This window comes from Xyrauchen texanus, chromosome 43 (genome assembly GCF_025860055.1).
Source record: "Xyrauchen texanus isolate HMW12.3.18 chromosome 43, RBS_HiC_50CHRs, whole genome shotgun sequence".
Taxonomy (NCBI): domain Eukaryota; kingdom Metazoa; phylum Chordata; class Actinopteri; order Cypriniformes; family Catostomidae; genus Xyrauchen; species Xyrauchen texanus.
The window spans coordinates 21545904-21558068 of record NC_068318.1 but is presented as its reverse complement, the minus strand read 5'-3'; the positions used below and the strand labels follow the sequence as shown (position 1 = coordinate 21558068).

At 36.7% G+C, this 12165-nt stretch overlaps 3 protein-coding genes across 3 annotated transcripts; 2 read left to right on the top strand and 1 right to left on the bottom strand.

Annotated features, from left to right (window-relative positions):
- Positions 1-48: 48 nt before the first annotated feature.
- LOC127635885 (histone H2A) lies at positions 49-976 on the bottom strand. The gene has a single exon (XM_052116156.1). The coding sequence runs from the start codon at positions 890-892 to the stop codon at positions 506-508; it is 387 nt and encodes a 128-aa protein (XP_051972116.1). The 5' UTR covers positions 893-976; the 3' UTR covers positions 49-505.
- A 175-nt stretch (positions 977-1151) lies between these two features.
- Positions 1152-2029, top strand: LOC127635886 (histone H2B 3). Its single transcript, XM_052116157.1, has one exon. The coding sequence runs from the start codon at positions 1208-1210 to the stop codon at positions 1586-1588; it is 381 nt and encodes a 126-aa protein (XP_051972117.1). The 5' UTR covers positions 1152-1207; the 3' UTR covers positions 1589-2029.
- A 1435-nt stretch (positions 2030-3464) lies between these two features.
- si:ch73-261i21.5 (zona pellucida-like domain-containing protein 1) lies at positions 3465-11750 on the top strand. Its single transcript, XM_052115967.1, has 11 exons — positions 3465-3478; positions 5953-6056; positions 6390-6616; positions 7669-7853; positions 8358-8430; positions 8549-8646; positions 8977-9057; positions 9596-9767; positions 10130-10241; positions 10398-10433; positions 11599-11750. Exons 1-11 carry the CDS (start codon positions 3465-3467, stop codon positions 11748-11750), a joined length of 1254 nt encoding a protein of 417 aa, XP_051971927.1.
- The last annotated feature ends 415 nt before the right edge of the window (positions 11751-12165 follow it).

The window sequence follows — 12165 nt, the reverse complement described above, 5'->3', positions numbered from 1 at the left end:
TCCATTCATACTGCACACTGTTGCTTAGAGAAAACAAAATCACATGTCTTGATGCCTTCCACTGGCACTTTACATTTATTGAATCAACGTAACCACTGAACAGCAGATAATACATGACTCGCATGTAATTCAAAAGCACAAATAAAATGTGACATTGAGCCATCTACTATAAAATAATTAGTGATCTTCATTCACCCCCAAAAATGGGGTTCGTTTTCGTATTTCTACTAAGGATAATCCGACGTGATGGCAGGTTAAGTGTCCCATGGCCATGATGGTGTACTTCTCGTGTCATGGAGCGCGTCTCTGTGCGTTTGCCTTATTCACAGGGAACGGTCCAAAATGAACAATTATCAACACCAAAAAAATAAAACTCCGTTTACAGGATGCAGCTTGTGTCTCAATTAAACAAACACGATAGAACGCAAAGTATTCAACGTATTAACAAAGTATAACAACGTATTACTCGGACACAAACTGGTTTGTGTCAATGTTCAGGCCCCGTTTACTTGCTCTTCGCTGGCTTCTCGGTTTTTTTGGGCAGCAGCACCGCTTGGATGTTGGGAAGCACTCCGCCCTGGGCGATCGTAACGCCGCCTAGAAGCTTATTGAGCTCTTCGTCGTTGCGGACAGCCAGTTGCAGGTGGCGGGGAATGATTCTTGTTTTTTTGTTGTCTCGGGCTGCGTTCCCGGCCAACTCGAGGATCTCAGCCGTCAGGTATTCCAGGACCGCGGCCAAATATACTGGGGCTCCGGCGCCTACGCGCTCGGCGTAGTTTCCCTTGCGTAATAGCCTGTGTACACGTCCGACTGGAAACTGAAGTCCAGCTCTGGAAGAACGAGACTTGGCCTTTGCACGGGCCTTCCCACCGGTTTTACCTCTTCCAGACATATCTAAACAACAAAGGAACCGTTTATCTGGCTGATAGCGTTCTGTTTAACGAAGCTTGTCGAATGCGCTTTACCATATGATGTAAGCAGGGATTGCTATTTATACCCGGATGTCTGCTCTGACTGGCTGGATTGACTCTAAAAGAAGCAGCCAATCGCAGCACGGCACCGAGTACATCTCATTAGGGAGACGTCCAATCGGAAGACAAACTTTCCCTGCTCATATCTGCATGCCGACTCTATAAATAAAGGACAGTAAAGTGCGCAGCGCGTTCGCATATTTTAAAGAACTGTGTGCCTTGTGAAAACTGTCAAAATGCCAGAGCCTGCGAAGTCAGCCCCAGCTCCCAAAAAGGGTTCGAAAAAAGCAGTCACCAAGACCCAGAAGAAGGGGGACAAGAAAAGGCGTAAGACTAGGAAAGAGAGTTACGCTATTTACGTGTATAAAGTACTGAAACAGGTTCACCCTGACACTGGCATCTCCTCAAAAGCGATGGGCATCATGAACTCGTTTGTAAACGACATCTTCGAGCGCATCGCCGGGGAAGCGTCGCGCCTGGCGCACTACAACAAGCGCTCCACGATCACATCCCGGGAGATCCAGACTGCCGTGCGACTGCTGCTGCCCGGAGAGCTGGCCAAACACGCCGTGTCCGAGGGTACAAAGGCTGTGACAAAATACACCAGTTCCAAGTGAAAATGAACAAGACTGATTGTTAGATAAAGTCGACTGTGGTCTGTCGGTTTCTGTTCGTCCTTAAGGATGGAAGATGAAAACCGTCATCAAGGCATGATTAATTGAGCTCTGGCAGAGCATACAGAGTTCTTTACGTCTGTTTCACAGACATTCACCTGAGATTGTTCCTGTTTGTGAGACATTTGCACGTGTGATCACTTGTACTGTTTTACTATGGCATATGGCTTGTTGTTTGTGAACCAAAGTTGATGTAAACTCAAGTTGCCAGAGGTGATACACTGTGGCTCTTATGGATCTCTTCTAGATGAACTTGCTGTATTGTATTCATATTGAAACAGTGTCTCATGCCTGAATGTTTCTTCATAATTACCCTATCATTTACCACAAATAAACAGTTTGCTTAATGGTACATACAACCTGATTCCTGAGTTTTATTATCATATAATAAGAAGCTTATTACTATTTAAATAAACAAAAGTGTATAAGGTGAATCAAAACCCCTAATTGTAAATGTTCTTGAAAACTTGAGGCTTTTTTTTTTAAACAGATTTCTTGTTGACACAAACTTGCTGTATAGTTCATTCATGGCTTGTTGAAATTATTCCTTAGGCCTAAATGTTTCTTCATATGTATCCCACCACAATTAAACACATAGATTAAAGGAATGTTCTGGGTTCAATACAAGTTAAGCTCAATCAACAGGATTTGTCGCATAATGTTGATTACCACAAAAAAGTTTGACATCCCTCTTTATCTGTAAAAATAAATAAATAAATAAAATCGAGGTTACAATCGAGGTTGAATGGGGCAAATTTTTGGTGCAAGGCAGACATGTGATGCTTTTAATTTTATACAAGCACTTAAATTAATTCTGCAAATACTTGTTTATTGTTTGAGCTGTAAAGTTGCTTAAATAATTTTTATGGTTGTTTTAGGGTTCACAATGTTACATCGCCATGGCAACAAAGTTATGAAGAAACAAATTGCATTTAAGTTTACACAGAAAGGCTTTGTAAGTGATTATATCACCGTAGAATTGTGTTAAAATGCATTTTGTTTATGCATTGTGACTGTACTTTTGAAACAGTGAATTATTTTAATGTTTACAGATTGGCTACCATTTACTTCCATTGTAATTCAATGCCTCACTTTAACCCTTATTTTTGCTTTTGCTTTTTTCTTTTTTGAGATAAAGAGGGATTGATATTAACTTGTCTTGAACCTTTTTATTATCATGTAATAAGCATCTTATTACTATGGAGATAAACAAAAATTTATAAGGTGAAATAAGATCCCTCAAAAGTAACTAATATTGCTGTAAACAAGATGTTGGAGGAAATCACTTTGTTTTTATATGGATTTCTAGTAGCCAAGATATATACTGTATGTGATAAACATGCTATATTTAATCAAAGAATACATGCATGTTGGTAGCTGAAAGCATGTTCAAATTAGCCCAACAAGTAATAAAGAAACATGTAAGGTGTACGGATGTGTTGAGTTTTATGAACGAATGGCAGAGTTCTGCTTGCACAGATTCCATCTGGACTTGCATTTTGACATTACTTAAATTGACATTACTTAAACTGTTTAAGGGGAAATTACCCTAATAGAGTGATTATGGGATCACGGGTTACAGTGAAATCTGGGTGTTTGTGCATCACAACGCACAATTTGTTCCTGATTGTTTTACTGAGAGACATAATAGAGGAAGATGATTCGACCATGGCTACCCTGCAGGCAGAGAGAGAGAAAATTTGGAAAAAGATGAGAATAATCCACATGACCACATTTTGACACATTGGCTTTGAGTAAACGCTTATGGTTCACACCACGTCTGTAAGCAACGGCATTATGCTTGGTTGAAAAATTACCTATGCATGTGCATTGGTACAATTAAATGATTTTTTTATGCATTTGTGTTTATTTGACCCACAGTTAAAGCTGCCAATTATTACATACATAATTATTAATTTAGCAGATGATTTCATCTAAAGCAACTCACAATTGAGGAAAAACATAAGAAATGTATCATATAATAGGTGCTGACAATATTAGAGTGCCAATAATTAATATCATTAGTAACATACAGTGCACAGAGCAGATGTAAACAGATTTTAAGAATTCCCTTAAGGGGAGCCATTACAGAATGTATTACATTATATTAAATAAGTTGGAACATTTGCAGATCGTTGGCTAGCTCAGAGGTTTTCAAACTTTTTTGTGTCAAGGACCCCCAAATTTGATGATCCCCATGCGAAGAACCCCCTGTGTGATAAAACTATTAAACATGATATTATGTAGATTTATTATGTAGGTTTGCAAAATTAAATAATTGGCATTTTATATTGTACTGAAGCCAAAATAATGTGATAAAATATGAACTGGAAAATAATTCATGTTTATTAAGTTGACAGTGTATCTTTCTAGTGCTGGAGTAATTTTAGATGTATAAACCCAAAGAGAAACAATAAATTAAAACATTAATATTAAATGATTTATATCATTTAATATTATCAAAGCACTATATAAATTAATTAGCAAAAATATTAAAAACAAAAACAAATTTCAAAGCAGCTTTGTATAGTGCATTACAAATTAGATGTATTACTATAATATATTAAATTACAGTATATACCAGCTTATAATAGTGTTTTTATTTCTTGCTATGGCTGTCAATATGAAGAAAAAAAAATTGTGATTAATCTAACGATTTCAGTTAGTTTAATGTATGTAAATTATGTGAAATAATGTCAACATTTTAACACTTTTTTTTTCTCAGAAATATTTTGTGGACCCCCTAGCACTCCCTTGCGGCCCCCTGGGGGTCCCCAGACCCCAGTTTGAAAACCCCTGGGCTAGCTAGACAGGTGTAGTCAAACCAAGTTACTTCAAAAGCCATATAAATGTTCTAGTATCCAGATGATTCAAAATTAAACAATATGACAGAGGAACCAGATAGCCAGTTTTAGAAGATTATGTACTGCATTGTTCCTGTCTCATGTAGTTTTAAGAAGGGTTGTCTTTGTTAAAATAACACACTTACGATGGCAGGCTTTGTTTGAAAGGGTGGGATATCTATTTCTAGAAAATTATGAGGAGACCATCTTTTCTCACGAAGACATATCATACCAGTTGCACAAAAAATTATACGTGTGTGTGCATGCGTGCGTATATAATGAAAAATGATACGAATAGATTGGATAACTAACACCATTGGCGTTGTTGGATTAAGATCCTATATTGTGATGCTCTTCGTTATCTTAAATTTAAAAAACGTAATTTAAAATTACTTCATTATTACTATTATTTCAGTTTGACTTCATGTTCCTTTTGTGCTAATACTTATCTTTCAATAATCAGTTATTTTATTATTAAGTCTGTTTTTTTTTCTCCCCAGTAAAATAAGATATATACAGTGTACCATAATAGTCAGTGCATCATGTGTCTAATGGACCATGTGTTCCATTTTGTTCTTTATTGTTAATTTGACCATCTGTTCTTTTGTTGCATAATGCATCATTACAAAAACAGTTAAATGAAGCCTAATACACAGTGATATAATACATTAATATAATAGGTGAAATAGCCTTTTTAGTGAGATGATGCCAGTATTCCATGTTACCTGATACTGAATTTACACTGATCTCAGCTCCTCGTGTTCCTTTTTTGGCATCCCTTATTTTTCATAACCCACTGTTTTGTTTCCGGCGCCCTCCCTCACACCTACTGTTATAAAGGGGCCAGTATATATAGTTAAGCCATAAACACTGAGAAAGTGCCATAGAAGCTATAGGAACAAGAGAAGGTGAACTCATAAAAGGTATGCATGAACTTATGATTTTGTCTGTTTTGTATGCAATAGGCTTTTACACAAATTAGATCTTTAACAGTAAAATTAGTAATTAAACTTGTTTTTTTATTTCTTATTTAGACTTATGTTAAAGTTAAATGGCTATAATGGATTAGAAAATGTTACTGATTAATCACCTGCAAGTAAAGATTCTATCTATCTATCTATCTATCTATCTATCTATCTATCTATCTATCTATCTATCTATCTATCTATCTATCTATCTATCTATCTATCTATCTGTCTGTCTGTCTGTCTGTCTGTCTGTCTGTCTGTCTGTCTGTCTGTCTGTCTGTCTGTCTGTCTCCGTCCGTCCGTCCGTCTGCATGTCTTTTTCTTTTTTTCCCTTTTTTTCCAAAATCAAAAACTCATATTCAAATTCAGAACTATACGCAGAAAGGAAAGCATTTGCATGCTCTTATACAGTAAATGGTGGTTTTTGCTTTTAAAAAGTGTTTTTGATTTAATCAAGGTCAAGGTGATAGTGTGGTGTGTGGGATTTCCCCTGCAGCCAGAGCATAATGTGGCTGACCCTCCTTGTGTATCAGCTTGTCCTGATTCTCCAGTCTGAAGCTCAGAATGCCTGCCTCACCCACCCAACATTCAGAGAGCCAGGTCAGTCACAGCATAAATGTATCCATTTCCTCTTCCTCTTTAAGCATCCTTACTTTTCTCTTTTTATTCACTCTTATATCTCACCTTTCATTTCTTTGGAAACAACAAAGGATCCCAAGACCACCCAGCAATTTGAGGAGTTTGTTTTATGTAATGCGGGACGTTGATAGGGCTCAACTTGATGTGTCCTTCTTTTAGTTGTGGTTCGTGTGCTTTAAAATGTCAAACCAGCTTACAAATTGATTGATTTATGGATTAATAAGAAGACAGGCAAACAATTAACACCATGAAAAGACACCGTGACCATTGCTGTTCTGTTCATTTATTTTACAGACAACTCTGATATCACAGTCGTGTGTGGCACAAACAGGATGGATCTGCAAATTCTGCTGTGTCCCATCTACTTCAGTGGATATAATGAATTCACAATGGCCCTTAATGGTCTGTTTTCCAAGCCCGAGTGCAAAGGAACGGCTGACTGGATCGCCAATCCACCTGTCCTGAAATTCCAATTCTACATCACTGAAATGTCCATATCCGCCTGCTCCAACAAGCTGATGGTATTAGATAAAAAACATTTCAGCAGATATAATAATGATATAACATTTATTTTTAAAGCAAGAGATCAAGAAAGCCTAATAATACCACAGAAAAATCTACTAAATAAATAAATGACAATAAAAGTATTTACATATACAAAATATAAAATAATATTAAATGGTAACACTTTACAATAAGGTCCCATGCATTAGGTATAAAAGCAATTAACAGTATATTTTTTACAGCATTCCTTAATCTTTGTTAATGTTTGTTAACCGTTAGTTTATGTTACTTCATAGTGCATTAGTTAATGTAACAAAAATATGTGTATTAATATATATTGTAACAACATTAACTAATATTTCTAAATACTTTAAAAGTATTGTTCATTGTTAGTTCATGTTAACTAATGTTTTAAAATAATGTTAACAAATGGAAGCTTATTGTAAAGTGTTACCTACTACTTAAATTATTAAAATATATATTTATCAAAAGCAACCTTAAAAAGATGTCTTCGGAAGATTTATTATTTTTATTTTATTAATGTGAATGCTTAGAGCTTGTCTAATGTCAATTGGTAAAAGGTTCTAGTCTTTTTGGGCATAACAGCATTACCTAATCTGTTATGATTTACAGTACATAACAATATAAAAAAATCCACAACATTGGAATACCTCAAACAACAATTTGGAACATATTTTGAACGACAGTCAGAAAAAATATAAAGTTGCTATAAGTCATAGAGTGCAAACAAACAATAAATCAATCTTGAACTTAATGGACAACAAAGCAAATGAGCTAAAACAGGTGTTGTGATATATTTTATTGACATAAATGATGTGTATGGAGTGAAATTTGCCACGCTAATAGTTGATTCATTTTTTTGCATTTGAATTTTGGTATGCTAAATAGACTCATTCATTGCTCCTCTCCCCAGCCTCTTAAATGTTTGTATGCCCCAGGCTATAAAAGCTATTTTCAGGTTAAAACTTGCTTACGATTCTATCATTTATGTGTCATCCTGAGTCTTTCTTTCTTTATAATAAGCTATTGAACTTATTCAACTCAACAGATCACTCAGGAGGTGGGATCAGGGCTGTTCTCAGATTTCTCTAGCGTGCAATCAGTGAACATCTCTGGGTTGGTCAGCTCTCTGGACCCAAATGCTGGAACCATCACCTACCGGCAAGAGATGATGTACCTCTTTTCCTGTAGATACCCGCTGCAGTACTTAGTGAACAACACAAAGATGAGTGTGTGAGTGCCATCACCATCAAGGGGAGATTGGGTCTTGTTTCTACCACTTTTTACCCCAGTGAAAGTCTTTGCTACAAAAAGTGAACATTTCCACAATTATAGCCCAGAAAAACAAAAACAAAAAAAATTTATTTAAGGCATGTTGAACTTCTGTGACCTTTTGTAAGTTGTCACACGGGAACCTACCATGAAACAGTCTATTGGGCCTTTTAGCAATATTGAAACAGCACAATATTTAAAAGATATAAATAGCTACAGTAAGCAAAATTCAACAAACAATTTTTTGGACAACATAAATTGTAATAAATAAATTGACTACATTTAATACATGTGATAACTTGTCTGGACCTGACATTTAGGAATAAGCTAAATATTTACTGAGTTTCAGACCTTGTGACAACTAGCCCCAGTCTCCTGAAATGTGTATAATCTAAATGAGCTAGATCTGACTATTATTTTGTCACACAAACACAAACTGTTGTCACTCTGTGTATATTGGAGCAGATCTGGAGTGAATCTGGCAATTAAAGACAATAACGGTAGTTTTATCAGCACACTCAGCATGCAGCTATTCGAGGTAGGTTCACTTTCTTTGGCTCATAGTTTTGCCCTGACATGTATTAAAATACAGTATAATGTTACTGATCGCTGTTAAATTAAGTGTTCATTGTATGGATTTCTGCCCTGACTCAAAGGACATCACATATACAACTCGTCTCTTTGTACCTCCAACCGGCCTCATGCTGAAGACCAGGATTTTTGTGGAAGTCCGTGCCACTAATCTCACACAAAGGTACTATTCTGAACTTTAAAGCAGTATGTTTTCCAGGACAATTGATGTAGGGAAGTGACTGGGATTGTACAGTAGTACTGGGCCTACTGTACTCTACTATATGGTATAGCCTACTCATTGGGTTGGGGAAGAATGGCCCCACCCATACAAATAGGAATTTTAGCAAAGGCCCTCATGTTTTATGGAATGAAAACCTAGAGCATTTCTGAAATGATTGCAGGTTAAAATAACTTGCTAACTGGAAGCCATTATGATATAATATAGAAATGTAGCTTTTGTGCTCTCATATTATTTTCACAAGTTTGCACTTTCAAATTTTGTTTTATAAAGGTTCAATGTTCTGTTGGATCGATGCTATGCAACCACTAGCCCTTATCAAGTCAACAGCACATCTTTTGACCTGTTTGTTGGGTAAGTGTAAAGAGGGCTAAACTCTTGGTCCTTTAAACATTTTGACAAATTTATTTATTTCTTTTCTCCCCAATTTGGAATGCCCAATTCCCAAAGTCCTCTTGGTGGCGGAGGATGAATCTCAGTTGCCTCTGCGTCTGAGACCGTCAATCTGCACATCTTATCACGTGGCTTGTTGAGCGTGTTACCACGGAGACGTAGCGTGTGTGGAGGTTTCATAGTATTCTCCGTGGCATCCACGCACAACTCACTACACGCCCCACCGAGAGCGAGAACCACACATAATAGTGACCACAAGGTGGTTACCCCATGTGACTCTACCCTGCCTTGCAACCGGGTTGCTTAGGAGACCTGGCTGGAGTCACTCAGCACGCCATGGATTCGAACTCACGACTCCAGTGGTGGTAGTCAGCGTCAAAACATTTTGACTCATTTTTATCTGATCTTCAGTCTAACTGTAACCTAAGATGGACTCCACCAAATTATTCTTATCGAAATTTGAATTGAGTGATTCAAGCTCTCATTCTGTCTTTCTCAGATGCACTCAAGATCCACAAACCGTAATTGGTGTGAATGGAGAACAACAGGTGGCACGCTTCTCCTTTGAGGCTTTTCGCTTCATAGAGCATAAGAACAGGACAGTGTCAACATTTTATGTTCACTGTGCTACCAGACTCTGCGAGACCTCTTTCTGTAGATCCTTACACCAGGTATGAATACACCTTACCCAAACCCCTTATCTAAACTTAACCAATCAGTAGAGTGTGTAAACATGATAGGAAGCTGTTGTGTGTGACAGAAGCAAGATATTGCTTCTCGCATTAGATGGAAACGATGTCCAGCGACGTCATTGGCTGTAGTGAAAGTCAAAGGAATTCAAACGACTGCAGTCGCACGATAGCATACGAATTAGACACATTTAGAAAAGTATTGTATAGTTTATAGAAAAAACCAAAACTCAATATGTAACATCCAAAGGGCCTCAAATAAAAACCCCACTATATGACAAGCTGTCCCATTGTCTCAGTCCAGCAACTATCAGTATTCAGATGCATTTTATGCATTTCATCAGAATTGCACAAGTTCTGTGAGGAGGAGGAGAGAAGTCCAATCGGCTCAAGGAACCTCAGTGAGTGATGTTGCCACGGTCACCTCTGGACCAATCTTCACAAAAGTGGACAGTGGTAAGACAGCAACCAGCTGTGCCATATGTTGCATGAATAAGTGAACATGACCATAATGTTCTAGATTTTCTACTATAATGTGCATATTTATGTTGTATCTGACTTTTAAAATAATACAGTGACTGTGAGTTTTAACTTCTTTCCATCTTTTTCCAGTTGTTGTAGGAGAACCAACTGCACCTGTTTCTGCAGGTATGTATATATTTTTTATAATGTATTAAACTAGCAAGGAAATCTGGATTAGGGACCAGATACTATTAAAACTTTACAGTAAAACAATATACATTTGTGTGTGTAATTTGTCTTTGCATTGGACAACAACAATATCAAACCAAGTGACATCTGCAAACAAATTATGCTAGACATTTTCTCAGAACATTCACTTTTCTTGGCCATTTTTGCAATTACTTTTAACTAAATGGTATCTGGAGAGTTTAATGAATGTGTTCAGTGTTGGATATAATTGATGATTGCATAGTAATTACTGTAATCTAATTACTTTTTAAGTCAACTCTCAAAGACATTACTTGGGTTACACGTATTTGTAAAATAAAATAATTTATATAGAATAGAATATGTCCGTGTTTCTGTGACAACTGAAGGACCTCATAAAGAGTTGCGGCAGTGCTGAGTGAGACCTGCGTGCGACAGTGAAAAAGAAGTTTTGACATGTGAATTTTTGAGAAAGCTTTTCTATGAAGTAACTTAAACGTAATTAGTAATGTAATTAATTTTCCATTAAGTAATCTGTAAAGTAATTGGATTCATTACATGTAATTGTTAATTTATAGTGGATTAATTTTTCAGCAACTTGCTCAACAAAGCAGAGGCCTGTACAATGAAGTTCGCTGAACGAACTCAGGGTTTCAGGATTGGTTTCAGGTTGACAAGTTCAAACCATTCCAATCAGGCTTAATTGGTCCCATGATGCAATAATCCTTAAAGGGATAGTCAAACAAAAATTTAAAATCCTCTCATTATTTACTCACAATGGTGCATTTATGTGCTTATCCTGAATTTCTCAATGAGTGGAGAATGTGAGATTACCTCTGTATCATGGCCACGCAAGTATCACACAAGTATCACACCCTCACATTGGATTATAGTTAAAAAGTACTTAAATATTTAGCTTTTTCGCACCAAAAGTGACCGTATCGCTTTAGAAGACGTTATTTTAACCACTGGAGTTGTATGGATTAAGTTTATGCTGACTATCTGTGATTTCTGGGGCTTCAAAAGAGAAATCTTACATTTCAAACCTACCAAGTTAGAAAGCACATCTGTTTTTCAGTATTGAAACTGTGCATTGTTCATGGCCCACCTTGAATTTAATTTACTTCTCTGTATATCTGTGCAGTGTATCAGGATCTGAAACAGGAAGAGATGGTGGTGGGCGTTTCCGTGGCAGCAGGGGTATTTGGTCTGTTGTGCATCATCATGCTAGCTGTGCTTGTCTGCAGGATCCACTGGGAGAAGTCCAGTAAAAACAAAGCATTCATATTCCACTAATGCTCTCAGAAACAGATCCAGACGGTTTGGTAGCATGTTGTGAGAGGTTATTGAAACCATGTGGCCCCATAAAAAAAAAAAAATCTAGACGTCTTTACCTTGAGTTAACAAAGACAAAAAAAAATGGCTTATTAAAGCAACATGAAGGCTTGTCTGTTTGAAGAACTGAGGGTTTAGAGAAATTAATGGGACCTGTAGACAATGACAATAAGATTAATCCATTCATCTTAATATAAATCACGCACAAAGCGGACCTCTTTTTAGAAATAAATCTGTACCTTTCAATTGTCTTTTTTTTGCATGCAAAAGGTTCATCATTTTAATTACATTTTTTTTATATTTTGAATACACAATGCAAATAATGGTAACTGTCTTCTGCATTTTGGGTTCTCTGTATGACGTTCTTGTTAAACCA